Source organism: Tauraco erythrolophus, chromosome 5 (genome assembly GCF_009769465.1).
Source record: "Tauraco erythrolophus isolate bTauEry1 chromosome 5, bTauEry1.pri, whole genome shotgun sequence".
NCBI lineage: Eukaryota > Metazoa > Chordata > Aves > Musophagiformes > Musophagidae > Tauraco > Tauraco erythrolophus.
Window position 1 is genome coordinate 30293884 of NC_141469.1, and position 26102 is coordinate 30319985.

Here is a 26102-nt window from a genome sequence, read left to right on the forward strand (position 1 = left end):
GTCTGGTCATCAAGACGTGGGATGAGGATAAGACTTACTAGTAGCTATAAACCCTTTGACTTCATTAGTTTTTTTCAATCATGAATGGATCTGGCTTTTTACATTGAAATCAATGCAGAACAATGCTACTTTGCTCAGTCTTTAAAAAAAAAATACATTAATAAAAAGAACAGCTTTGATACATATATATTATTTTATTAAAGTACAATGTAAACCACTAGTAACTAAGCAGAAATCACAAAATCACCGTTTTATATATCTGAGACTGCAGGGTAAATTGCGAAACACAAAACCTTGATACTGTGACTGAAATCCTTTCAACTAATGAAGGCAAATATAGCCAGAGATCGGACATACGGATATGGATTTTGTGTGAAAATTAGTTTCCTCTCCATGGATACACATTCTGGAAGCTTCTCCTTTAAAAGAAATAAAAATATGGATGAATGCTTTTACCTTGATATGCATCTTGGCTCTTTTCAACAGACTTAGAGTGGTGTGTCTGGTGCTGTCCGGCCCGAGAGGCACAAGCTGTTTTAGCTGTTCCAAATATAGCCGGAGTTTAGCCCGCCTGAAATTATTAAAAATGAAGAGCATTGTAGTAAAGTTGCACCCGAACAGCATATCCTATATGCAAACACCATCTGTTTGCAGGATCTCTGTGCAGAACTCAATACAACGGTGGCTTCCTTTCCCCTCCCTTTGGCAAAGTTTCAGACTGAAAGGTCACTTGAAATGCAGTTGTGCTGCTTGGCACATTCAGATAGTCACTTCATACCTACATTTCAAAGCAGTTTGCTCAGTCTGGTTAGTCCCTTAACGAAGGAGGAGTATGCTCAGAGATCTGAAAATCCAGGCAAGGCTGCCCACTGAATTCATGGCTGGGTAAAGAAGGAAAACTTGGACTTCATTCCAACCTGGTGACTTTTGCAGGCAGAGATGGAGCTGTGAGAGGGAGCAGGGAGGCTGCGGGCCCCAATTCCCATCTCCCCCATTAGCCCTGCCTGATGCGATGACATGCTCCTGCTACATAAGGCAAGGGCATCCGTGCAGCTCTGCACAGCACTGAGCTGCTTCCAGCCATGGTTTATCAAGAGGAAGGTCCTGATCCCCCTTCTCCTCCCATCTACTGACCCACAGTCCTCTTGAGAAGGAGACATTCCTCCTCTCACCATCCAGCCAGGACAACCTTTATTACAAACACACAAGAGAAAATACTTCCAGCCACATTGGGTCTTGCTTTCTCCCTTACTCCTTTGCAAGTATCACTACTGCTGCTCTCAACAATCTCTCTGTACCAATGACATTAAATCCATCAGTAAAAAGAGGATAAACAAAGTGGTATTTCTACAGATCCTTTGCTTCCAAACTTCAGCTGTCTTTGAGAAAGAAGCTGGCAATACAGTAGTCCATGAAAACAGTTGCTTCAACTATCCAGAATAAGGCAGTGGCAAACAACAGAACAGTATGGGAGCATGTTTCTACAGTTAAATCCAAAAGAAAATCTCTCCTGGTTTTAATGCACAATTCTTGAACAGGAATCCATACAAAATCACCTTTCAGTTTTGCGATGAGACAGAAATAGATGTGGAAGCGCTTACAAGACCAACATCACTAATATTTCCCTTTGCGCCAGTTTGTTACAGATTGAACAAAGTCATGATCCAGAGCATGCTGACATCCCCCACAAAGCAGTAGTAGTAAGTGAAGTGGATCACAAATGTGAGATGAATAATCATCTTTTACACATCTGCACGATGCTGCATGACGGAAACAAACTTTGCAGGAAATTTAGCACTTCTGGCCAAGAATGAACTTTCTTTTGAACAATCAGTTCAGAACCAGAATTCAGCATCAGTGTTTGAAATGCAGCGGAAGAGGATTTAATATTCACCAAATGACAAATTACACATGTGCAATTGGAATGATTAGTGTAATGTGAAAACAACCTGAGAATCAATGGGGAAAAAACCCAAAGCAAAATAAAATCTAATTGAAGTACAGTACTGTAATGACTACACACTCACATGTTTAGTTCTGGCTGCCTATAAATCAGCGATGTATTAGGTAGGAATTCAAAGAGCATTTCTATAAAGTTGTAAATTCTTTCTTCAAGCCACTTAGGGGAAAAAAAGAATATTGGTGAAAATGTGATTCTCAAGAGAAAACTGATGACAGATTCTTTGTTTAGGCCTGTTTTTTTTTTAAATACAAGGCTCTAAACCTAACCATCTATATTCTTTTATTCAAATAACAGCAACAAAGATTAGGGTAAACAGTCACAAAAATAGCCCCATCAGATCGCAGAGCAACTCTGCGAATTTAAACTAGAATCTAATTTAAATAGACCTCAAAGGTGAAGTACCAGAATTAGGGACTACTGGTACTCATACAGAAAATCCTAATCAGGTAAATTTTTACTTCTGTGTTTGTAATCTTGATCAACTATCTGGCTGGTCTTTTGTTTGAAATAAAAAAATCTTGCTTCAGGGACTAAATTCAATTAATCTTTTTGTTTTTTAAATGGCTTCTAAACACACATGCAATCATCTGCGTCACTCAAAAGCACAACTTGGATGCAACAGTATTTAGACAGCTGTCAAGAAAGAGAGGCCTGAAGATAAAGGAGTGTCATGGTTTGATGTGGAGGGGGTGGGGGTTCTGGTGGCAGGAGAGGGGCTTTGCTTCCTGTGACCTCCCTGGTTTTGGAACCGGGTCAGACCTGGTTCTGGCCACCAGATCGGACTGCCATCCCCCTCAGGCTTGAGCCAATCAGCGCCTCTGCGAATTGCCCTATTTAAGTCAGGACAAAGGAACCGGAAAAGGTGCTTTGCCCAGGAGCAAGGAGAGAAGGGAGGAGGGCACTGCCCCCGCTCCCTGGCTCCCGGCCGGGCAGCTGCCTGCGTCGGGCCGGCGCCGCCCACGGAGAATGGCGGCAGCGGAGCCGGCTGGGGAACTCGGGGGCACCCCACTCCCAGGGTGCCCACTGGGCTGAGTTCACCTGGAGAGGACTGAGATTTGAGAGAAACAGCTGCATCGACAGCAGGTCAGTGAGGATGGAGCGGGAGGAGGTGTGCCGGAGCCGAGTTTCCCCTGCAGCTGGTGGTGAGATAGCAGGTGGCCCCCCTGCAACCAGGACGGCCTCGGTGGAGTAGAGACCCACTCGCAGCCCGTGGAGAGAAGATGCCTGAGCCTGAGGATGGTCGTGTTGGGATGCACGACAAGGCAGAGAGGCATCTGGAGTCTGCGTGATGACCCACACTGGAGCGAGTGGCTACAACTCCCTAAGTATCTGAGACTGTGGTAAAGCCCACACCGGAGCAATCTGTGGGGAAGGATTGCTTCCTGTGGGCTGGACTCACGCTGGAGAAGTTTGTGGATTTTTCCTCGTGGGTAGGGGATCCACTGGAGCAGGGGAAAAGGGTGTAAGGACTCCTCCTCTTTTAAGAGAGAAGCAGCAGTAACAGCACAGAATGAACTGACCTGCACTCCCCCAGTCCCTGCCCCCTGCGCTGCTGGGGGGGGGGGGGGGGGGGGGGGGGAAGGAAGGTGTCTATTTTTAAGATCTGGCTTTGTTTCTTTTTATCCTCTCACGTAACCGGTTTTGTTTCCCTTTGTCCTTTTAAGTAACCATCAATAAATTGTTTTGCTTTTAAGAAAGCCAAGTCTGTTTTGCCCAGGACGATGGTTGGTGGGTGCTCCCTCTGTTCTTGTCTCATCCCTCAGTCCCTTTATTATATTCTTCTCCTCTCCACTTTACTGGAGAAGGAGAGACTGTGTGAGTTTTAGTTGCTGGATCAGCCTAAAACCACGACAAGGAGGATGTGGCAAGGAAAAGGACAAGAATAGTATCCAAGTAGTAAACAGAGAGTTAAATACATTGAAATAGAATGATCAATATACTTGCAGTAACTAAAAGCCTAATAAGGAACATACAAAACTGTTGATCTGAGATCTACTTAATATTAATCCTGGAAAACGTTAATGAAACCAGACTACATACTCAACTTATCTGCCTCTATTACTATTTGAAGAAAGTCTGCATACCACAGGGAGAAAATAAGGATTTAGTGCACTTCCTTACCATCCACTGGGGAATTAATGGAAACATCACCAAGATCCAGTGGCCACGGCTGTGTGTCTTTATTAAAGTGCTAATTCTTTTATGTTACCTGCCAACCAGGTAAAGCAGGACTTTACAGAAGTGCCACAAAGAACACATGACTGAAGCTAAGAATATTTTAACTGACCTACAAGAAGAAGAATTAAAAATATCTAAATATTAAAAAAATTGCTTTATGGCATTCTCAGCACCAGCAATTGATAGCACTATATGTAATAAACACACTTCCTAAAAGACCTGCTCTAAATTCACCTTTTCTTTCATTTATTTACACAGCACCTATGAAACCATTAAAGATCTTAAAAGTGTAAGCACATAGATCTTTACTTAAATAAAGGCGTGTTTATGTGGCTAACTCAAATATTATAACACAACAGCATAATCAATGGCATAGATTGTGAACATAAAAAAAAAGAAAACCAGCCCACCACAATTCCAGTGGTACTGGAGTAAAATATCCCCATGTTTTTCATCTTACGCATCTTAGAAAAAACTGTAAGAATGTAAGAAAACATTTCAGGCATTTTATGTTAACAGATCACACCAGCAGGAACAGGGGACTCAAACTTCACAGCAGGTAAGTTGTCGCGTACAGACTCTGCCAACACTAATTTCTCTGTTTTTCTGCAGGGACCTGACAGCTTTTGCTTCTCCTCGGCTGACTGTGGCTGCTGGAGGAGGGAAAGGCACTCACAGAGGTAATCGCAGCCAGAGCTGCTCCATGTTTTGCAGCTCATGCCTTAAATTCCACCTAGAAACTAAGCAAAAAAAAAAGCAGCTTGGTCTCAGAGCAACGGGGTAACGATCTCTGTGCATGAAACGTGGTTGAAGTTTGGTAACTATGCTCTGCTCCAGCTTTGAAACCCGACTGTTACACCTTCACCCACACAAAGCATGGTGTCAGGCCAGGACACCAGTGCCCACAGAAGCGAGCACTTTTCTCACCTCACGTGGATGCACAGAAATATCCCCCTCATCACTGCTACTGAATTTATCAGGAAAGGTAAGGATCTAAAAAAAAAAGCCATCCAAAATCTGCATCCTTAAACCTGCAGCTCTCCATTTTGAGTGCAGCCCCATGCATGGAGAGAGGCGCATGGGTGACCTGTCTCTGTTTTACCACATCTTCTTTCTGCCAGAAGATAAAGGGCTTTCAGATGTTCAAGACTTCAGTGTTTCCCCAAAAGTGAGCTCACAACATGGTCCTATAAATCTGCATTATAGGTCTTTTAATGCTTAATAAAAATGAATTACTAACCATGCAGGTTTGGCCAGCATTCCACAGTGGCCACATCCAGGAGCAGCTGGGTGGTTCACCGCGTTCACATAAAGGTGAATGTAACTGTTGACAACTAATATAACAGGTACCAGCTGGAATTCCCTGGAACTTGTTTTGAATCCATGAAAGCTGTGATGGGCAATGCTGGCAGGTATTTCAGAACTGGTAACAAAATGAACCCTGGAGCCCCACGGCTTGGAGGGACGAAGCAGCAACAGAGTGCTGTTAGGAATATCCCCGGTATGAGGACATCCACCAGAAGTTCATTTGAAGACCACTCACTGACTCAAGTCCTCAGAGACTCCAGCTTGTTCCAGTGTTTGGCAATGAAAAGACAAGAGCAATGCTGGCCAGAAAAGCTACAGTTCACCACTTCTCAAAAAAAGGCTGCCATGCAGAAGTAAGTTAGGATCTTTGACCCTAACCAATTTCAAGATTGTGTTAAATGAGTGTGCTGGTTTTGTTTATTTTCTTCATAGTAGCTACTATGGGGCTGTGTTTTGGATTTGTGCTGAAAACAGTGTTGGTAACACAGGGATGTTTTCGTTACTGCTGAGCAGTGCTCACACAGAGCCAAGGCCTTTTCTGCTTCTCACCCCACCCCACCAGTGAGCAGGCTGGGGAGGCACGAGAAGCTGGGAGCGGACACAGCCGGGACAGTTGACCCCAATTAACCAAAGGGATATTCCATACCATATGACATCATGCTCAGCATACAAAACTGAGGGAAGAAGAAGGAAGGGCAGGATGTTCAGAGTGACGGCGTTCGTCTTTTCAGATATGTGTTATGCGTGATGGAGCCCTGCTGTCCTGGAGATGCCTGAACACCTGCCTGCCCATGGGAAGTAGTGAATGAATTCCTTGTTTTGCTTTGCTTGTATGCACGACTTTTGTTTTACCTATTAAACTGTCTTTATCTCAACCCACGAGTTTTCTCACTTTCACTCTTCTGACTCTCTGCCCCATCCCACTGGGGGGAAAATGAGTGAGCGGTTGGGTGGGGCTGAGTTGCCAGCCGGGGTTAACCAATGACAATAAGTCTATTAGATAATGGTCAGTAAGCTTCCCTATATGTATGAAATCCCAGATGCAAGTCCATTTTAACACACCAAGAAATCTTATACTAAGATGCAGAGGAATAAAAAAAAAAAGAAACAAAAAAGCCTATTGTTCACACTGGATAATCTTCATTCCAAGGAAACTGCAACAATTCCAAGAAATTCCTACAACTACTTGATGGGTGGTTGCAATGGGAACAAAGTATTTCTCAGTAGGGCCAAATAATACAAGAGGCAATGTGAATTGGGAGGTTCAGGATGGACATTAGGAAACTAATTTTTAACCAGGGCAGTGGTGCACAATCAGAATCGGTTGGCAAAAGGCTGTAGAAGTGCCATCCTTGGAGGTTTTTCAAGATGTACCCAGACAAAGCCATCACCATTCAGAGGTCCCTCCAATCAACATTTCTAGAAGTATTCAAATCAGAGATTGCTTGTAAGCTGTAACGTTTGTCTCACGAGATTGCTCCCATTCACCTAACGGCAAAAAAAAACCACCCCAGTTTTGCAATAAAACTTGTGCCAGTCTGATCGATGCAGCGCTGGTAGGTTTGTGGAGGGACCCAACTCACTTGCAGTCTTTCCACAGAGGCTCTCCAGGGCTTTTTTAGGCCCAGCACAGCAGACAGAAATGGCCTGCAGCTGGTCAGACAGCAGACAGTTGTTCAGCCAGTAGTTGCATAGTTTTTTGATAGCAGCGAAGGTGTGTTTCCTAAACCATACAAGTGTAAATCTACAGACCGTATCTGTGGGAGGGAACAGCATCCATTGTTTAAGCCACTGATCTGCACAAAGCCTGCTGGAAAGGGAAAGCCCTCCTTTGGCAAGTGCACGTCCAAAACAAGCTGCTTTGTCCTCAGCGTGGCACACCTCAGCCAGCCCTCAGCAACAGACATTAAATGGCCACAGACACTCATGGTACAGGGTGACAGTGAAAAACCCCGTCGTGTGAAACACGCGCTTGCCGATCCTGCCAGCCTGGCTGGGCAGCCCACGCAGACAAAGCTGCCCACAACCTTCCATGCGTTTATGGGAAGTAGCATGGTGTAGGCATACCCTCGAAGCTGCACCTGAAGACATAAACAGCAGTTCCTGCTGTTGACTTTGTGCTGCTGACTCAGAAAGGCCATCTTCATCTGTTTCTCAACAATCGTGGACAAGAGCATAAAACTCACAAGAGAGAAGCCAAATTCATGACAGAGTTCACCTTGCACATCCTCAAAGTCTCAGTCCACAGCCTCCCCATATTACAAGAATGACTCTCTCACGTGTACACATTCTCTTGTCAACCCAAGGCTGGCTGTAAAAGGGAAGGAGCAACTGTCAGCAGAGTTTATCATCCCGTGGGAAGCCTCAGAACAGCTCTGTCTGGTCCACACCCACTCACTCCTACTAGCAGATTGCCCAGTCAAGACATGGAGCTGTCTTGGCCATACTGGGAGGCATCTTAGAGCTGCAGCATTTCCAGCTGATGGGCAGCAACACTGGGAAATGGACAAAAAGCCACTAAATGTCCATATTCCCATACTGCATGCTCTGAATTTCCTGTCATGCTGGCTCCAGCAGAAGTTGACTGGGTTAGACAGTGTTGTTGCTTCAACACCCACAGCCCAATGTACCTCGCACACCATAATTTATCACTGAAGCACCTATGGGCATGAAACAATGCTTGCTTCACAAGAAGGCCCTAACTGCTTTCTGCAAGGTGCTTTCCATGCTAAAAATGCTTGCATGGCCAAACATGTGTCTGTATTTCAGATGTCCCAAATTTAGTCTACTAAACTAGCTGCATGTACAGGAGGTTGACATACTCTCGAATCAACTGCTAAATATACTTGCTTAGTGATGTTTTGAAAAGAAAAGGACACTATAGATCAAACACTCAAATGACACTGGAAATGCAATCATTACAAGCCGCACTAGTAAGAACAACAGATATATTCAAAATAGATGCAAAACCTAAAAATTCATTATTTCTGTACATTAACCATTTTAGTCCAAAAAACAGACAGCCTCAGACCCTATCACAAAGCAAATTCAGTCCTACTTCATAGAGTTTTTAATACAAACAATCCCCCCACTTCCAAGAATGTAAACTTATTTCAAATGAATCTAGAGGAAGACAAAGATTTGTTACAAACTGGAGAGAGTTAATGAAGCATTTCAGATTCCTTCCCTCATGTTTCACATTTTTTTCTACATTCAAACCTATCCTGGTCCTGGTGCTGTGCAATGAAGTTAATACACAAAGGTTTAAATATAGAGCAGTTACTAAATTTTTCATTGTTGCATAATGACTATGTATTCTGGCTTAGTAACGTACATAGGATAAAGTCAGAGAAGAATCGGAGAAGCACCAAAAATTCACTTCTGGAGTCAAATGTTCTCCAGGTACATTGTGAACCAAATGGTTTTGGCTGAGCCCACATCTCTGGGTCAGAGACCCCTGCGGTGAACTAACGGTTGTGTTTTCTCCCAAAAGAAAGGTGATTTTATCTCCCTGCCAGACATGAAATTCAGCATAAAATACAGAAGTGAGCTAACTGCAATTGTAAGATGCTTGTGTTTTTACAGGAAGACTCTTCACAGTTTTATTTATGAAATGCAAATAGCTGCGTACAGGGAGCACTCAAGTTTTAGAGAGAATCAGCGAACATAGCAGCTCAGGATCCTATGTGACTTGCACTGGTCAGGATGAACACAGACAGCATCATTATCCAAAAACTTATCATTATTTCAAAGTTCTTAAGAAATGCACACTAGCAGTAAAAACTTCCCCATTGCAACTTCAGGATTCACCTGCCACCAAGGCAAAATCAGAGTGAGGAATTCTGCCTGCCTTCTGACTCCAATATCAACCCTTTCTTACTAGAGCTTGACACAGCAAGTCAAGAACTCTCAAGGGCTTCAGCTCTTTATTTTGTGCACAGTCGCACTCTCGAGCGATGACTGAGTCTTCCTGCAAATGTCTTTAATGGTACGGAAAACTGAATGTGTTCGTATTATTTGGTACATTTCTAGATATCATGGCCATACATATAATGTAGGTACACACGTAATTATGTACCCCACTCTGCTTAGCAGAAGTTGGTACTCAAGCATACTGGCCTCACTCCTCCCTAAGTTAACACTTTTCTTAAAGTAAGTGTCAGGAATGATATATTTACAGCTCTAGAATACTTTTTATAAGCTAGCAAAGATGATCCTGTACTAATTAGAACACATCTATTTACAAAGGCATTTAAAGAGATTATAGAGAAACTTCCATCTTAAGAAATCACAGAAATTCAATCATATAAAAATTCTAAAGAAACCTATTTATTAATGGTCCAGACAGAATTTAGTGTATCTTCAGCAAAATATTACATATGACGGAAGATAACAACCCTCCACTGAAGTATAAAATCCTGTCTCTTCCATATTTCAGTCAGAAATGCTTTCAATACTTTCTGCTCTACAAAGGAGACCTCAAATACATCTTTTTTTTCCAAAAGAGGCTCTAGCTCATACTCAAGCTGCATGATCTATTTCAACAACACAAGAAATTTGCTTTAGTGAAAAGGAAAGAAAACCTCTTAGTATAAAAGCACTGTACCATAGCAAGGCACCCAGTGTGCCGATTGCTACGAGATGTGTGAAATGCCTGCTCACAGTTGAGTGCCTCAGAGTCAAAACCAGAAAATTCAGTAGTGCCCTTACAGCAAAACTCTTGGCTTTTTGTTATCCAAGAAAAGATAAGCCAAACACTAGCATTCTGCAAAAGATGTCATTTCTTTTCCATACTAAGAACAAAATCCTGAAGTTTGTGCTGCAGGTGAAGATTCAGCCATGGTTTGTTCCACATGGCATTTTTGCCCGTGTCCAACACCTCATAGAGGCCTCTGCAACTAAATTCAGCAGCAAAGCCCGGGAAGGCGCTGTGGCAGCTAACAGGCAGAAAAAGCTGCGGCCGCCTAATTGCAGCGATTGTTAGTGAATTAAACACAACAGCCCTACAATCAGTGCAGCCGCCTGCTTTACTTACTTCAGTATTAATCCTCTACGTGCATTTTCAGCGTGCTGAATATTATTGTGCATCTGTTTTGCTAAATCGAAACCAGGCGGATAGGTAGCCAGGTAGCTGGTGGTCTCGGGGTACCTCTGAAGTATCCAAACACAAGACAGCAGCTGCCTACAAAGGCAATGGCTGCGAGTGCATCTTATCATCACTAGCTTTCAAAGAGTCAGTGCTGCTATGAACTCAGTCTTCTGCAAGTTTTCACGTGAATACTGCTCAGCAATGCCTGGTGCTGTTCCTCTTGCTAAGGAAGGCAGAAGAAAACCTCTGCTGCCTCTTGCTCAGCTTACCATTTCAATGTTCTGTGCATTTTATCACTCTGAAAAATATTTATGTTCTCTATTTCACTTTATATACACTGCAGCATTCACAGTGCAGTTTATTTACTTTCTCTTAGGGCCACTTCAGCCCACTTGCAAAACCAAGACTCCACACTGTAAAACTTTGCCTTTCTACCTTCCAAAAGCTGCGGCTTGTTCATGCTTTAGAACATATGCATGAAACCAGAACTTATTCTTACCTCTTTCAGCAAACACAAGTTAAAGGAAGTGTCTGCAGTGCCACAGATGTGTGTGTTTTTAGTCAGCTAAAGGCTCTTGGCAGCAGCGTGCAGCAAGCTAGCCGGGATGCAAGCGGAGACAGGGGAATACTGGCTGGTCTGCGAGAGGGAAGATGCTAACTCCCAAGAGAGGGGAGATGCTAACTCCCAAGAGAGGGGATGCCTGGCAGACTTTACTGCCCATGTTGCTCTCTGCCCCTCTCCCTCCTTTCCCCATCCCTCCAGTAGCTCCCTGCTGAGTGCAATGACAGCTGCCTGTCCTGAATTACAAGCACTGGGCTACATCAGCATTTCTTTCTCTCTCAAAATGCCTACAAGCCAACTGTGATGCTCCTTGCACTCTGGTTCCCACTGGAGGGTGAGCTGTGGTGGCCCATGTACTGCCATAAGCCAGAGGCAGTAGCTCAGATGGGCAAATCACAGCAACTCCTGAGGCTCGCTTTGGGCTGGAACAACCCCATAAAGCAACCTGAACACCACCAGCGCGAGACAACTGATGGGAGCCTCAGCAGCTGGTGGCTGGCCAGACTGCCCACGTGCTGTCCCTTCAGGAGCATACCTGACAGCAGAAGCAGACAGACAGACTGACGAGGGTCCCAGAGCCACTTTTGACTTTGGCCAGCAGAATAAATAAAAGCCCTGTTGCACAGCTAGTGCCTGTTGCCATATTGTTCCTTGACCTTCTCCCACTGAAGTTCTCCTGCCGCAGACAGTGAGCATGAGCTGTCAGAGAGGCGTGTGAGGCGTGACACAGGCATCACCTCCACTGGTGCCACCCCACCGCACGCTCATCCACGCGCCTAAACTGCCTGCAGACCAAACCAGCAAGATGACAAAACCAACATACAGTAGCTGGTTTCCAACCAGTCCTTTTTCTTCATGGGTTCATGGCAGGCACTCAGAGGAGCACCTGCACAAGGCAATGCACAGGCAGGACCATGTCAGCAAGGCCTCTGGGGCAGGTGGGACGCCAGCAGCTCTGGCTGGTATCGGTTTTAACTGCTGGGGAACCGTAGGCTCAGGCTTTGTGGTATTAACAGCTGCAGGACTGACATCTAACCACCCTCATCTCCTCATTTTTTTCCAGGCTCCTCTCTGCAGCCAGGCTTGTCCTCATAGCTTCCTTCAGGCTTCAGCCATCCCACTGTCTTAAGCTGCTCTTAACTGGAAAAGCAGCCATGAAAGGTTTAACAGCCCTTCATTGTCTCAGGTCTTGAAGATAAGTAACAGCAACATGCAGAAATTCGAGATGTGCTTCATGGGAAATGCCTACAGGAATTTACAAGCTATATAGGGATTCCCAAAAGCATCACAAGCAAACATAACGGCAGCTGGATGCCATTTGTCTTTCCTGGATGGTGACGATGTCAAATTTACATGTATAGGGTACTCCATCCTTTGACCACAGGCAATAAAATCTCTGACCTTGCGAGAAAGTGAGCCAACAGAAACCAAACATTACAGAAACAATTGAAATCCCCTGCAGTAAGCTTTTGCCCCTGTATGGACGTCTTTTCCTCTGAAGAAAAAAAAAAAAAAAAAAGAAGATTCCAACCTATATTTTGGCATTGCAGCAGGCTGTGCTCATCTATAAAGAACAGTTTTCTGTATTTTAAACCTTCAAAGTCAATGTCAGACAAATATGAACAATTATTACACCTATAGAAAAGGAATTTCTGTTTCAAGTGTCTTCTATTTTTGGCCCTGTTATCTACTGATTATCTTTTAACATCTATCTCTCAAATGCTTTTAAGCAGTAGCAAGAGAGGTATCATCTAGTACCATGAGCTCAGAATCACACAGTAGCTACCTAATACAGGCAGATGAACAACAGTGCCTTGTGCGGAAATACACCAGTGATGGAAATACCTCTGTACACAGTTGAAAACAGAGTCCAATGAAAAAATAATCAGCCGTGCTTTTAATAAACTAATTTAATACTTCATTCATCCAGCCTTCCACCCATTTGTTTCACACATTAAAATGCACACATTGCAACTTAGTAGTCCTCCTAAATTAGACCTCTCAAACCCATCTGTCTTACTGGCACTCAAGTTTCTTAGATCACACTGCAGGGAGACTTAAGATTTTAAGTTTGTCTGTTACCTCAGAATAGTGACAGACCCAATTAGATAAGGAAAGTGCCGTTGCAAGATCATGCCATTCTGGTGTCAAGCAGTTTTAATTCCCACTTGAAGTTACACAGAGGTACACGTGTACTTACACACGCTTCCCAATGAAACCTCAAGAGTGGATTAGGACTCACCACCATTTACACAAGTGTGGTAACGCTTTGGTCCTCACCAGCAGGGGAACACCACAAAGCAAATTTGCATAGCAAATCCAAACGCACATCAGTCTGCAGTTCTGCAATAGGCGTGTTTTCAGTTGCCACCTTTCACGGTACTCTTGTAAGTAATTTCCTGAGGACTGCTGAGCACAGGTTGACAACTACTGCATTTATTTAAACAAGGAAAAGCTGTGTAACCCCAACAGGTTTGCACTGTGCTTACATGCAGAGGGGAACTGGATGATAAGTATAATTTTCCACAAATTAACCATTCACCAAAAGGTGGCTGAAGAGGATGCAGTCAGTCTACCCTACAGGTGTCTCCAGGGACCATATATGCCCCTCTCACGTGGTGCTTAAGGCACAAGGTGCAGCGTGGCTCTGCACACACAAGCTACACGTTTGTCGACTGACAACACCCCAGAGCAAGTCACTGCCTACAAATCAGCTCATGGCTTGAAACCGGCTTTAATTATCAGACTGTTTCCCCACATCAAAATGCTAAGCAAGAACATCGTGTCTCAGGACAGTTGCCAACAGGAAGGATCTTGAAAAAAAAAAAAAGGGGGGGGGGATGGGGGTGACTACAATGCTTAGAGGAGCCTAGAGAAGTTGAGCTGTAGCACAGCACTAAGTGAAGAGAGCCCGGTACGAAGCCTAGTGAGCTTTTTCTGCCTAATTTTAAACCTCCCTATAGACCTAGTTATTTTATACTTATGTCAAATGAGGGGAGAAATGCATTCAAGATTGTATTTTTTTGACACCACTGTATGATGCCAAATTAAAGAAGAGGCAAGGCAAGTCAAGCTGAATTATTTTAGCTAAATTGAAAACATGCATTGCCATCACACACTGAGCGCGAGGCCTTGGGATGGCAGACAGCCGGAATTAAGCAGCCTTTTCCTGCATCAAGTTAAATGAAGAGTGTGAGGCACTAGTATCTGCAACACTGGGTACCTGTGACTGTGGTTTTATTGTCTATTGTACCTCTATATCCAAATGCCAAGTAAGTACCAAGCGTCCAACTTAACTGGCCTGACAAATGCTGCAGTGACTCCACATTCCCACGTGCACGAGGCACCAAAAGAAACAACAGCAATTCATACCGCAGTTTTAAAACCTAATCAGAGTTAAGGCAACTATACCTCCAGTTTAGCACCTAAACAACCATTTTCTCATTCTCAGAGGTAGGAAGTTTTAAGCTCTGACTGGGAAATAACATATCAGAAAGGGATGTTCAGTCTTACTTCCGTTCTTGCTTTCGCTAATACTTCCTCAGCACCTGTACCTACCAAAGCTTCGTGGCCATCTTAGAGGGAGTAGCTAATGGTGGCAGCTTGAGCACGCACGAGAAAAGTTAATTGGCTTTCAGGGGAAAGGAGGTGGTGGGTGTTGCTGTCTTTTACTGCTGTAGATATTTGAGATGTCCTCTAACAAGACTGTTGGGGTGACCTGGGATGACAGCAAGGTGCCTGTTCCAGCCAACAAAAGGCTGGTTCAGACCCCAAGTGAGAACACCAAAGGAAAACAAGAAAAGAAATCACTCTGAAGTAATTAAGAATACACGTTCCCAAATGTCTTGCTGTACATCTCCAACTCCGTCATCGAAACCTTGTAATTAGAGGTGGATAGAAAAGAGTGAGGTGTATATATAAACAAATTTAGGGGAAGGATTAAATGCTATGACTGTAATTAAAGATGGTCTCTTCCAAGGCTACAATAGGTACTCTTACTTTCACATGAATTAAAAGCTGAGCAACACTTAGGTAGTATTTCCAACCGAAACAGTGACAAAATCTGGCATCATGGGACTGTGGAGAGTTGCAGATATCTGGCAGTCCCACCTCAAAGTTTAGATTTAGCTTGCCACAGCACAGATAGTGCCTTGTTTATAATTTAATTTCCATCCTATTTCCCTTTCCATTGAACAGTACAAAGCTGGTTGTCTCTGCGCCAGACAGGGAGCAGTTGAGCAGAATCTGAAAATGATCCATTTTGGGACGATGCGGTATGGAATAGCTTTTCAAAACTCTCCACCCTTTCCTCCTTCTTCTTCTTTCTTCCCTGCAAAGCTCAGCCCAGATTTATTAAGTGCAGTAACCTGAAGTTATCTGGCAATGGAAGGAAGAGCCAGAAGTTTGGACCCACTTGCCATGTGAGTATGCAAAGTCAGGCAGTGGGAACCAAGACATCTGACAGTCTATTTCAAATACCTGTTGGCACCTAAACCCAATAACTGCTTCTAGCCAAACACACACAACAAGCTCCCAAATTTCCCTACCAGAAATTATTTGCTCCACCCATGCTGTTCATTTCAGCAGTCAACACAACAGCACTTACCAATCGGGATTAAGTCAGCTTTCTTGGGGGAATTACAGGGTTTGCTACCTTTATGTTTTGTAAATACCAACTAATGTGGTATGTAAGACACACAGCGTCCATGTAGCTGGGATTTGCAAACAGTGACGGTACTCCCAACTTCAATAGGAGCTGCTGAGTTCTGGCAGCAATTACATGCCAGGCAGGCCCCTTATTTAGCACCTTGTATCTTCATTTAGTTACCTAAATTGAAACATCAATTGAAAGAAAAGCAGATAAATTTGTTAGGCATTAATCCCAAGGTGGCAGTTAGGAGGAAGAGCACTCGCAAGTAGTTCTCCATCCTTTTAGAGACCTTTTACCACATTCAGATGTAGTCTTTGACTGTTCCCCGAATCTTCTGCTTTCTTGCTGTGAGGTAGAACCTAATATAGGCTTTCTTAATGTAGGGCATGTAGCCTGTAACTACACTTATTAGTTTTCTAGTTAGAAGCATTGCAACAGATGACTTCATGTACATACATCCAAGCCCACGCCTCTTCTATATCAGCTACATCAATCTCGATGCGCTACACAATTAGTTACGCTAATTCGTATAGAAAAAAATTGCATAACATAAACCAGAATTAAACAATAATATTAGCCACTTGATATCCTTTGACAAGTCCTGTCCCTCTGCTCTCTTCTAGCAGGATGAGGACATAGCTCAGTATACATGTTTCAGTTTCCAACTCAAAACACAGGACTCTGAAAGTTGCAAAACAACCTTCTGCTTCCAAAAATAAGGGGAGGTGGTGGGGGGTGGTGGTGTAGGCAAGAAAGGTGCATCTTATCCATTCTGGTAAATTGCATGGTTCTTTAGGGCAAGAAAAGTCAGTTTTAACTGGATCACATGCATGGGGGTTTTCTTTGTTTTTTTCTAAAAAGGCCCAAATTAAACTGCTGTGAAGGAACAGCATTATGCTTTTTCACACTTACGATCTGCTGGCTAAATGTTCATGCTCAGTACAGATTCTGGAACCTTAACTGCATCCCCTGTAGCTGCTTGGATGTGATGCGGAGTTCAGCTTGCAAACACGCACAGCTCCTACTGAAATCCCCTGAGTGGGGAACAGGATCGGGCCCACAGCCTGCCACATGCTAAACCACCATGTGTATCGAGGGAGGAAAAAAAGATTAAAAATTAATTGACCTGCTAAGGAATTCTGTGTAGTAAATCTCAGCACAAGTGTTCACTGATAGAGACCACGAGGAGAAGGCAGCATGAGCTGTAACAGGAAAGTACACACTGTCCCATCCAGAAAGAGACATTTTCAGTTTGGGACCAGGCTACGGTATATCCAATACTCCAACGGGGTAAGAAGCTCACGGAGAGGAGCACTGAAAAGAGCTAGAGATGCCAACACAGCATGGAGGTAGAGACAGGAGGGGATAGGACAAGCAACCCACAGAATATAGCCACCTCCTGCACCCTAGGTTGATCCCTTAGTGTCTACTCCAAGCAGGGACAGTGGGTCATTGAAGTTTTGTGCTCATTACATACTTGGGAGAAAACAATCCTGCCTCCTGTAGATTCGCTATGAATCCTGAGTGCAGAACCAACCTTGCTTTAAACCGCTGGAGCCACACTGCTGGCTTTCAGGTGCATTTGCCGCCTCTTCAAACCATGGTAGGTACCACTTCTGTATACCCAGTTTCTGTCTGTAGGCTTCCACAGAAACGACTGGCTGGGATTCAGCAAGGATTCCCATCGCATTACATAAGACTCATTTCAGAGGCCAGCTTCTTAAAGCCCATTTGCTGGCTAAATACCTTTAAAAAGAAAAAAAAAAAATCAAGCTCCAGCTCACTTGCCCAGATGTAGCTAAGCAAGCTTAAAAGGAAAAAATCCTCCAATCAAGAAAGCAGACACCACCAGGCATCTATTCTCCTATTTGCAGGGAATCAGCGCCTCGCTGTTGTCTGTACAGTCCTGAAAGTATCTGAAAGTACCTGGAAGTCTGGCCCAACTATCTCCATCCTATACAAGACTTGCCTGCTCTTTCTACCATGGAAGATAAGCACTGGTCAGGTCAATTAGCAGATGCTGAGAACATAAACCACCTTTCACATAGTCCATTAGAGGCCAACACACAATGGACTTATGTTTGAAGAGAGGGATGAACAAATTCAAGTGGAAAAAATGCATGCGTTTTGTTTCTCACCCATCTGCTTTCTGCTGGCTGCGTGGCTGGCCAGGAAGCACACGGCTTTCTGGAGCACAGACCCAAGACTGTACTTAGGCCCTGCAGTTCAAAGCCGACTTCAGCAGGAAAAAGGACATCGTAATTTAGTCAAGACTGTATTTTAGTCCATTTTTCATTGCCGAATAAAAGCTCTGTCCAAAGCACGAGGATGTGTACATCTTCGACACCTGGAATATAACTTCCTGAGCAGATTAACTTCCAAGCTTCGTCTGCTTAATATACCCCTAATTTCCAAACCAGCAGTCTAGGCGGGAAGATAGTTTTGTTGGGAGTGCATAATCAGGTGAGCTGCTGCGTACACTGAAAATACAGCAGTTCAGTGCAGGGGCATTTATAGTAGCTATTGCAGCGTGTAGCACAGGACAAGCCACAGGTCCGGACACTTGCTGACTGCCTAGAGGTGGCAAAAAGGTGACGAGAGGATAGCATTTCAGCACAAAGCTTCAAACCTTCTAATTTCTTTAATTCCATGGATTCATCAGGCTCAGAAACATGAGACACTTCAACAGAAGCATAGAATTAAATTTTCAGTTCTGTGGGCCCAGTTCTTTATAGACTTTGCTAAACAAGCTCCACAAAAAACTTATTACAGCAATTTAAGACACAAATGCCACCATATACTTTGCCCCTCTGTTGAAAACCTGAGGTTAAATGAGAGGTCAAAGGGGGGTTGAGCTGAGACTCAGCCTTGCACTGGCTGAAGCAACCCCATGCACTTGACCACTACAGCTGGCATCCTCAGAGAGGCAGTCATAGGTGGGGGGACGGAGCTGATGCCTAAACCACAGCAGCTGTCTTCTCATAAAGGCAAGTCAGACTCTTAAGACGCTACCTTGCTTAAGCAGTGCAAAGGTGTGTTTATTTTAATTCACTTGAATCGCAAAAAAACACTTCACACCAACCAGATGGTGTAAAAAGTTCTTCACTCGATAAGAAAAGCAGAAGAAACAGATACAATATAGAGGTTAAGTTCTGCTAGTAGGATGAGGTGGTTCTCACCGCTAATGGAGCAGCCATATTATCTGGATGGTTTATGTATAATCTGGACACATTCTAGAAACAGCAGCAGTTTTTATAGACGTATTGTAACAACGACACCTGTACCAGGTCAGAAAGACCCATCCAGCACAGCACTCTTCAGGCAACAGCGGCCAAAACCGGATGCTTAGGTGAAATATTAAAGCGACAAAGAAGTGAACTGTACTGCTTTGCACTGTAAATTAATACTGCTACTCAAAGAAGTGATTCCATCCTCTCCCCGTGCTGGCATTAAAGTGTGCCTGTGACAGTGAGCTGGGTCAGGACAATGAATTGGCTGAAGAAGCGAGCTTCTCCCCTCTCTCCTGTGCCGGCAGGAAGCAGGACGCAGCAGTGCGCAACTGGGCTGGGCTAAGCTCGTGATGGAAGCACAGCAGGAGACTCATACCAGGTGATCCTTCCCTGGAAGTCCTCTACCTCCAGCAGCCAGTTAGGGATCTCCTCAGCTAGTGGCTGCACTGTAGCCATTCAACGGGATGGATCAATGCAGTTACATCTTTATGCTGCATAACAGTACTAATTGCAATGGTAATTTGCCATTTTGAAAAGGCAGCCCATAACAAAAATAAACATTAAGCATTGTTTTGGTATGCTATTATTTCAATGACCTTTCAGGTCTGTTTCAAAACTTCCAAGTTTATCAGCAACTGGCAACTACATGCTTTTCATTAACCCTGCAATTTAGTAACACAAAGAACCACAGAGAGAATTTCAGACAATTCACTCTCTCAACTTATATAAACTTGAGTAACTCTGGTGGCTGAAATTAACGTACCAATGAATGTAACTGTGCTTCTGGCATCTGTACTTTTTTCATGAGAAAGCTGACTATGGGTTACAACTTAACTTCAGAGGCACTAACTCTATCTACTTTATCAGCTAATGTTGTATGTCATAATGTTCCAATCAAAATATTTATTATTCATCACAATCTACATTATGTACAGGTATCTACTTCATACACATGATGATCATAGAATCATAGAATGGTTTGGGTTGGAAAGGACCTTAAAATATCATAGTTCCAAGCCCCCTGCCATGGGCAGGGACACCTTCCCCTAGATCAGGTTGCTCAAAACCTCATGCAACCTGGCCTTGAACACTTCCAGGGACGGGGCAGCCACAACTTCTCTGAGTAATCTCTTCCAGTGCCTCACCACCCTCAGAGTGAAAATTTCTTCCTTATATCTAATATAAATCTACCCTCTTTCAGTGTAAAGCCATTGCCCTTGTCTTATCACTACATGCCCTTGTAAAATGCAATATAACCACCTTTTTCCGGCAAGATTTTAGGTTTAAGGACTAAACAAAGCACTACCCAAATGTCAGGACAGCATTACCTTCTGCGCACACAGGCACACTTTCAGTTTCCTGCCGATCAGCACTGTAAACAATGCATATGTAAGGCTCATTTGGGAAGAAGGAAAGGTTTATTTTCTTCTACTAAAAGGTTTTGCAAGTCACTATGTCTCATGTATTCTCCGTCCTGGTCTTTCACTTCTAAAAATTCAGAGCCATTCCGCTCAACTGATCCAGGCCATCTCCTTGGCAGTCTTAGCTCGCTGCAATACAAACTAGTGAGCCCTGAACAAGAGAGAACTGCTCCCTATCCCAATACCCAGTGATTGAGCTAAACACTTGTAGCCTTCTCCTTGGAGCAACTTCCACAGGAAAGCAGGGCAATACCCCTAGAGCACATCTATCCCAACAGCAATGCCTGTTTTTTGCCTCCACCCAGCTCAGCTCGCCAGCGTCTGTCAAACCTACACCTGGGGACCTGGGACGGGATCTCTCAATTCCTCCAAGCAGAACACTTTCAAGTCAGATGCTGCAATGCTGAGCACTGCCATGCTCAAGATTGCCATTCCATCCTGCCCAGAGACATTAATCAGCTCCCTCTTCTAATTATACTCCCACGGCTTGCCAGGAGTTTACTATTCCATGGAATGTAGGCAGGACAACTTTTACTGCTGCTGATCCGCCCCTTCCCCCTTCTTTGTTAAAAAAAAAAAAAAAATCCCACAGAGAATAACACAAGCAGTTTGACAGAGGCAGGAGATAACTGACCATCTAGATCAAGCCGCGCCATGGTCACCCAGCCAAGGCACTTGTTCAGCTCACATGGTGTCAGTCTGGGGACAGCAAGATGCGGCTGGTCAATTTCAAGGCACATTTTTCTCTAATTCTTAAAAGCTGTCTTTAAAGTCATTCAATTTCACAAGCTATTTTCTAAGACTTGCCATAGAAAGGACAAGATCTTCAACTCCTGCAGCAGAGCTCCTCACGGCCAGGCAGGAGTGAAATGACTTTCTCACCAAAAGAGCACTGACAGGTTGGTCCCAGAATCCCTTGTCAGGACTCCATCTGCTTCCGACAAGAAAGGATGGACCATGGCAGGGAGGTGTCGCATCCTCCCACAGTCTGCACAAGCCGGGGGGACAAGTCCACGCTTGAATAGCAGAGGGCAGATGATTCACTGCCTTCCCAGAGCGGTGTCGAGATCTCGGGACAATCTTCAGGGGTATATACCTTGGCTTTTAGATTGTAATGGAGAACTAGTATAAATTGATGCAATAAATGAGATTATGCTGTATCTTTTTAAGAAGCTTGAGCCTCCCATGTATTCTTGGAGTTTTTACACTATTAAAGTTGAATTCAGCTGTCAGGTTAGGTGGATTTAAAAACTGCCTTGCAAAAAGTCATGATTACCAATGTATTTGCTAATCACTTTGCTCTGTGAAAGCCTCCTAATAGAATACTCTGGCTGGAAACAATAACAAAAAATATACACAGGAATATACATGTATATATTTGTCATTAGGAACTAGTACATCCTGTAATTATTGTAATCATTACAATATCTTCTAGAACCTCATCTGTCCTTAGGATAGAAGATTTCCTGCCTTCCTACTTTTTATTTAGGGGGTTTCCTGTTTCATGGCTCTGAGATGCAAACTTTAATCACGCAGGACCAAAACAGGACAGCCATTAGAGGGATGAGTCCTTACAGAGTTTAACTATAATGTACACATGCTCTCTAGGGAGACATGAAGCAGAGAAAAAGGAATTTTATGTATGAATTGCTGACAAACACTTTACTATAATTGTAGTCTGAATTCTATCATGTAACGAGAGTTTTCATTGGAATTCTGTCTCTGCTTCCATTTGTCTTCCTCTGAGCATCCCCTCCAGAGCATACAGAAAAGAGAGCTGGCAGTAGAAAATGACAATTAAAGTAGTGGTGCCAAACGGCCGAGTCCGCACGCACAGAGAGATCAGCCACTGCCGTTCCCACTGACGTCAAAACCAGAGATAAAACCTCTGATGTGCAACACCAATGCAGAACGTGAACAGCACCGTGCACCAGCAGTACATAGCTACTGTGGCTTTCTGGTTAGTGGCAGCTCTGGCCATTCTTATCCAGGATATAAAGGCCCTGTAAATGAGGAAGCCATTTCCCTGCCCTCCAGTGCTCAGTCCAGCCCACAGACACCACGTGAGGGCCTGGGCACAGACGAGGATATGAGCAGCCATCTCCTCTCTTCCTCCTTGACAGGCTCCTGTGAGATAACTGAGTGCGTCTCAGCCAGAAGCATCATGGCAGCGGTGAGTCAAAGGCGCTGGTCCTCGAGAGGGTACACCTCCAAAATCAACATCCAGTGCTTCAAGATCAGCAGGGCAAGGCTGTGACGGGGGAAGAGGACAGGCTCTGCGGCAAGGACCAAGTGCTACAGGGACTCTCTATGGCTGTGAATCTTCCATTAAACTTTACAAGATGCTTGATGGATTTTGATTTTAGTAAAACAGACTGAAAAACAGTACGATCGGTATTATCAGCTCACACCCACAGTGCTGGAGGAGAAGATTGTTAAAAAAAATTAAAATTACAAGAGTCCTTCACACGATATATTAGGTAACTACAATTGTGCACATCTGATCTGCTTTTGTGAATACCTGTTTGCACACACAAGGATCTTGCACTAATTTACAGGTTTTCACCAGGAATAATAAAATCTGGCTTCAAGTATAGTGTAACCATAGCAGGTACCGCAAGCAGCAGCGGTTACAAAAATTAGTTGTATAATCACATGACATACCTTGCAGTTTACCTATTTTGACCTTGAGATGGCAAAGAAAGAAAAGCTAGCAAGGCAAATGCTGTATGGCCGAGCTACTACAAAGATACAACACAGAACTGAAAGTGAGAACAGTGGCTGAACAATTAATAGATCCTTCTTCTGCCCCTGCATCTGCTGCAAGTGCTGCTGTGCCTCAGTTACTGCGCTGCTTAAACATGTTAAAGCAGAGCAGGGAGAAGAAGGGGCAACTCCACGCTCAGGTTATAACAATGACTGGAAGGAAAAAAAAGGAATATGTAGTTTAGATTATGACAAGTCAGTAACGGTGGAGCAGGGAAAAAGGAACAAATGGAACGGAGTATCTTAAAAGAGGATGGAAAAATATGAGAGAGAAAGAAGCACAGTGGGGGCCAAAGATTTATTTTTCTTTTTTTTTTTTAAAGAAGTGTGACCAAAGGACACAATTTTGCATGAAGTTATTTTCCGGAAGACTCTTGTCAGCAGAACTTCTGCCAGCTGATTTCAGTGCCTTAGCCAATGCACTGCATTCTGCAGCCCAGGCCTGTGTTTGTGAGCTTGCGCCTTCCCCAGTTCCTCTCATCTCTGGGATGACCACGTGGCTATTAGGCAGGGCTATCATTTACTCATATTACAATTAAACTACAGGAAAGCATGTAGGCATGCAAGGGAAGTGATGGTCTAGCTGCTACACAACTGCAGCCACAGAACAACACACAAAAACTCCTCCTGTGAGTTCAGTCTTGTTGTGTCATCAACCATGTTTCACGTATTTAGAAGCATGCAAATAGGTTTAAGACATATTCACACATACACCCTTGCTTGCTTTGGATGCATGAAACCTGAAAGACCACAAGCTACATGAAAAAGAACAAAAAACTACCCGAAAGAGAGTTTGTCCTGCTGCCTGAATGGTAAGTGAAAGGCAGCAATCCTGCAGTGAGGGTGCCACGGCGCTGCTCAGCCAGGGAACCGAAAGCCAGTGCGAAGACGGGCACCTTTTTCACTTGGCAGCTTTCTCTGTGCACCTTCACAGCAGCGTACCCCAGGAGACTTCCTACAGCCAAAAAGCCCATCTGCAAACAAACTCTGACAAGATACAATAGATGGCAAACACTGCCTCCAAAACTGTGCAAACACGAGTTCTTTAAAAATCGGGTCTTCAGGGTCTAATGAATGTCCTTGGTAGGTAAGTACAGCTTTTCACAGCGCTGGATACACAGAACCAGGGCCACAGCTCAGAGTTGCTGATTTCTAGCCCACACACAGCTCTTTGGAAAGGACACGTACCAGCAAGGAAGCAGACGGAGGGGAAAAAACTTATCTGTAGGTACTTACATGCAAGATGAAAATTAACTGCACTTTAGGCATACTTTAAAAAAAACATAGAATAACCCTGTGTGACATATTGTTCCCCAAAAATCATCCACCTTAATCACAAAATACTTTGATTGTGCTTATAGCATTTAACACCTCTAACAAACAGTTGCTGCAATCGTATTCTTTATTAGTAACAGCACGTTTAACTGGTTACAGCATTAATGAGTCCAAAGCTTATTTTCAGGGATGTTTCAAAAATAGCTTACCAAACAACAGAAAAAAAGCCAAATAATATTATACTTATTAGATTTTAGTTGATAAAAAAACCCCAACTTAATAAACTGTTCAGTGCAGAATCCAAACAATTTCAATAAAATATTCTTCAATAAGCATGGTAATTCTAATGTCAGCCATACATCTTTTAATTTGCTTTTTTCTCAAGACTTACCTATGTTTTTCTAGTTCGTTGTGTGACGACCTATTAAAAAGAGAAAAAAAAATTAGAGAAAAGGATAAATACCAACCAAGATTTAGAATATTTAAAAGCCAACACCTGCATAAGTTGCAAAAGAGCTCTCTAAAACATGTATTTATACAGATGATGAAACAGCTTCGCTGTTAAATTGGTTCACTTTTACATCTCTTAGATACTTCAAGGTATCAACTTAATTTCCATGAGTAAACCATGGGTTTAGGGGGGAATTATAATAAATTTGCATTTATTAGTGTTCAATAGATTCAAAGATAGAATTGGACATAAAAAACTGAGCAGGTTAGTAATAAAAACAGCCCACAAGAATTTTATCTACAAAAAAAAATTATGAGGGGGCAGAAAGTGTTAGAAGATCTACATGATAACAGGTAAGAGTAAAAAGCAGCCAAAAAGCCAGCTTTCAAGCCCACAGAGAAGCAGAAAGAAAAATCAGCAGCTAACCACTGCTGTTCCTGTTGACATCTTAATGGGAAAAAAGAGGACTTCTGAGTCTAAAAACGGGAAAAAAAAAAACCAACTCACAGTCCCTGAACTGACCATATCAGTGTGCTATTCTCTTCCAATTTACTAGGACTCAAGATTTATTTTTTTTTTTCTCCCCAAATGATGCCTCAGGTTTTTTGCCATTAAAAAGCAGCCGTAACTTCTTGGAGGACTTTTTTTTTTTAACTGATTCAGTTGGAAATATTAACTTTATTTATTTATACTGCTCAAATAAAAACACTCGGAAAATAAAATTATTGTCGCCACTTAAAAACAAGTAACTTCCCAGACCTTTAGTTTTGTCCAACTGAAAACATTTCCAGTACTTAAGGATCAAAAGACAGAAAAGGCGGTGGCAGCTTTTATGACTGGCAGGTTACGTGGAAGCAGTTCTCCTACAACATGCTGTGATCCCTGCCTGCACCTGGGCATGACATGCTGACAGAGATGGCTTTGGGGAGATGTAAGTGCACAGTCGATGTAGTGAGCAGAGACATCCCAGGGGGAGAAATTCTTCCTGCACAAATGCACGACCTGCCCAGTGGCAAGCAGTCCTGCCTCTCCCCGCACGCGCGCATGCAGCTGGATGCTGCGGCATACCCAGGTGTTACTGATGACGAAAGCATCTCTCCGGCCACAGAGAGGGGAAAAAAGAAAGCAAAGCTCATGCAAAGAAACAACCGATGAACAAACCCACAAGCAAATTATTTCAGCCCAGCGCAGCTCTCGATCCTGCAAGG

The 26102-nt window shown here is 43.5% G+C and overlaps 1 protein-coding gene across 3 annotated transcripts in view; it reads right to left on the reverse strand.

Annotated features, from left to right (window-relative positions):
• The window catches only part of MXD4 (MAX dimerization protein 4), a 41643-nt gene that overhangs the window by 6502 nt on the left and 9039 nt on the right, over positions 1–26102 (reverse strand). For all 3 annotated transcript variants that reach the window (XM_086611986.1, XM_086611985.1, XM_086611984.1), the window contains exons 3-4: positions 24835–24864; positions 457–571 (exon numbers count right to left, since the gene is read on the reverse strand). In XM_086611986.1, coding sequence (XP_086468112.1) covers positions 457–571; positions 24835–24864 — 145 coding nt within the window. The remainder of the gene's footprint in view (positions 1–456; positions 572–24834; positions 24865–26102) is intronic.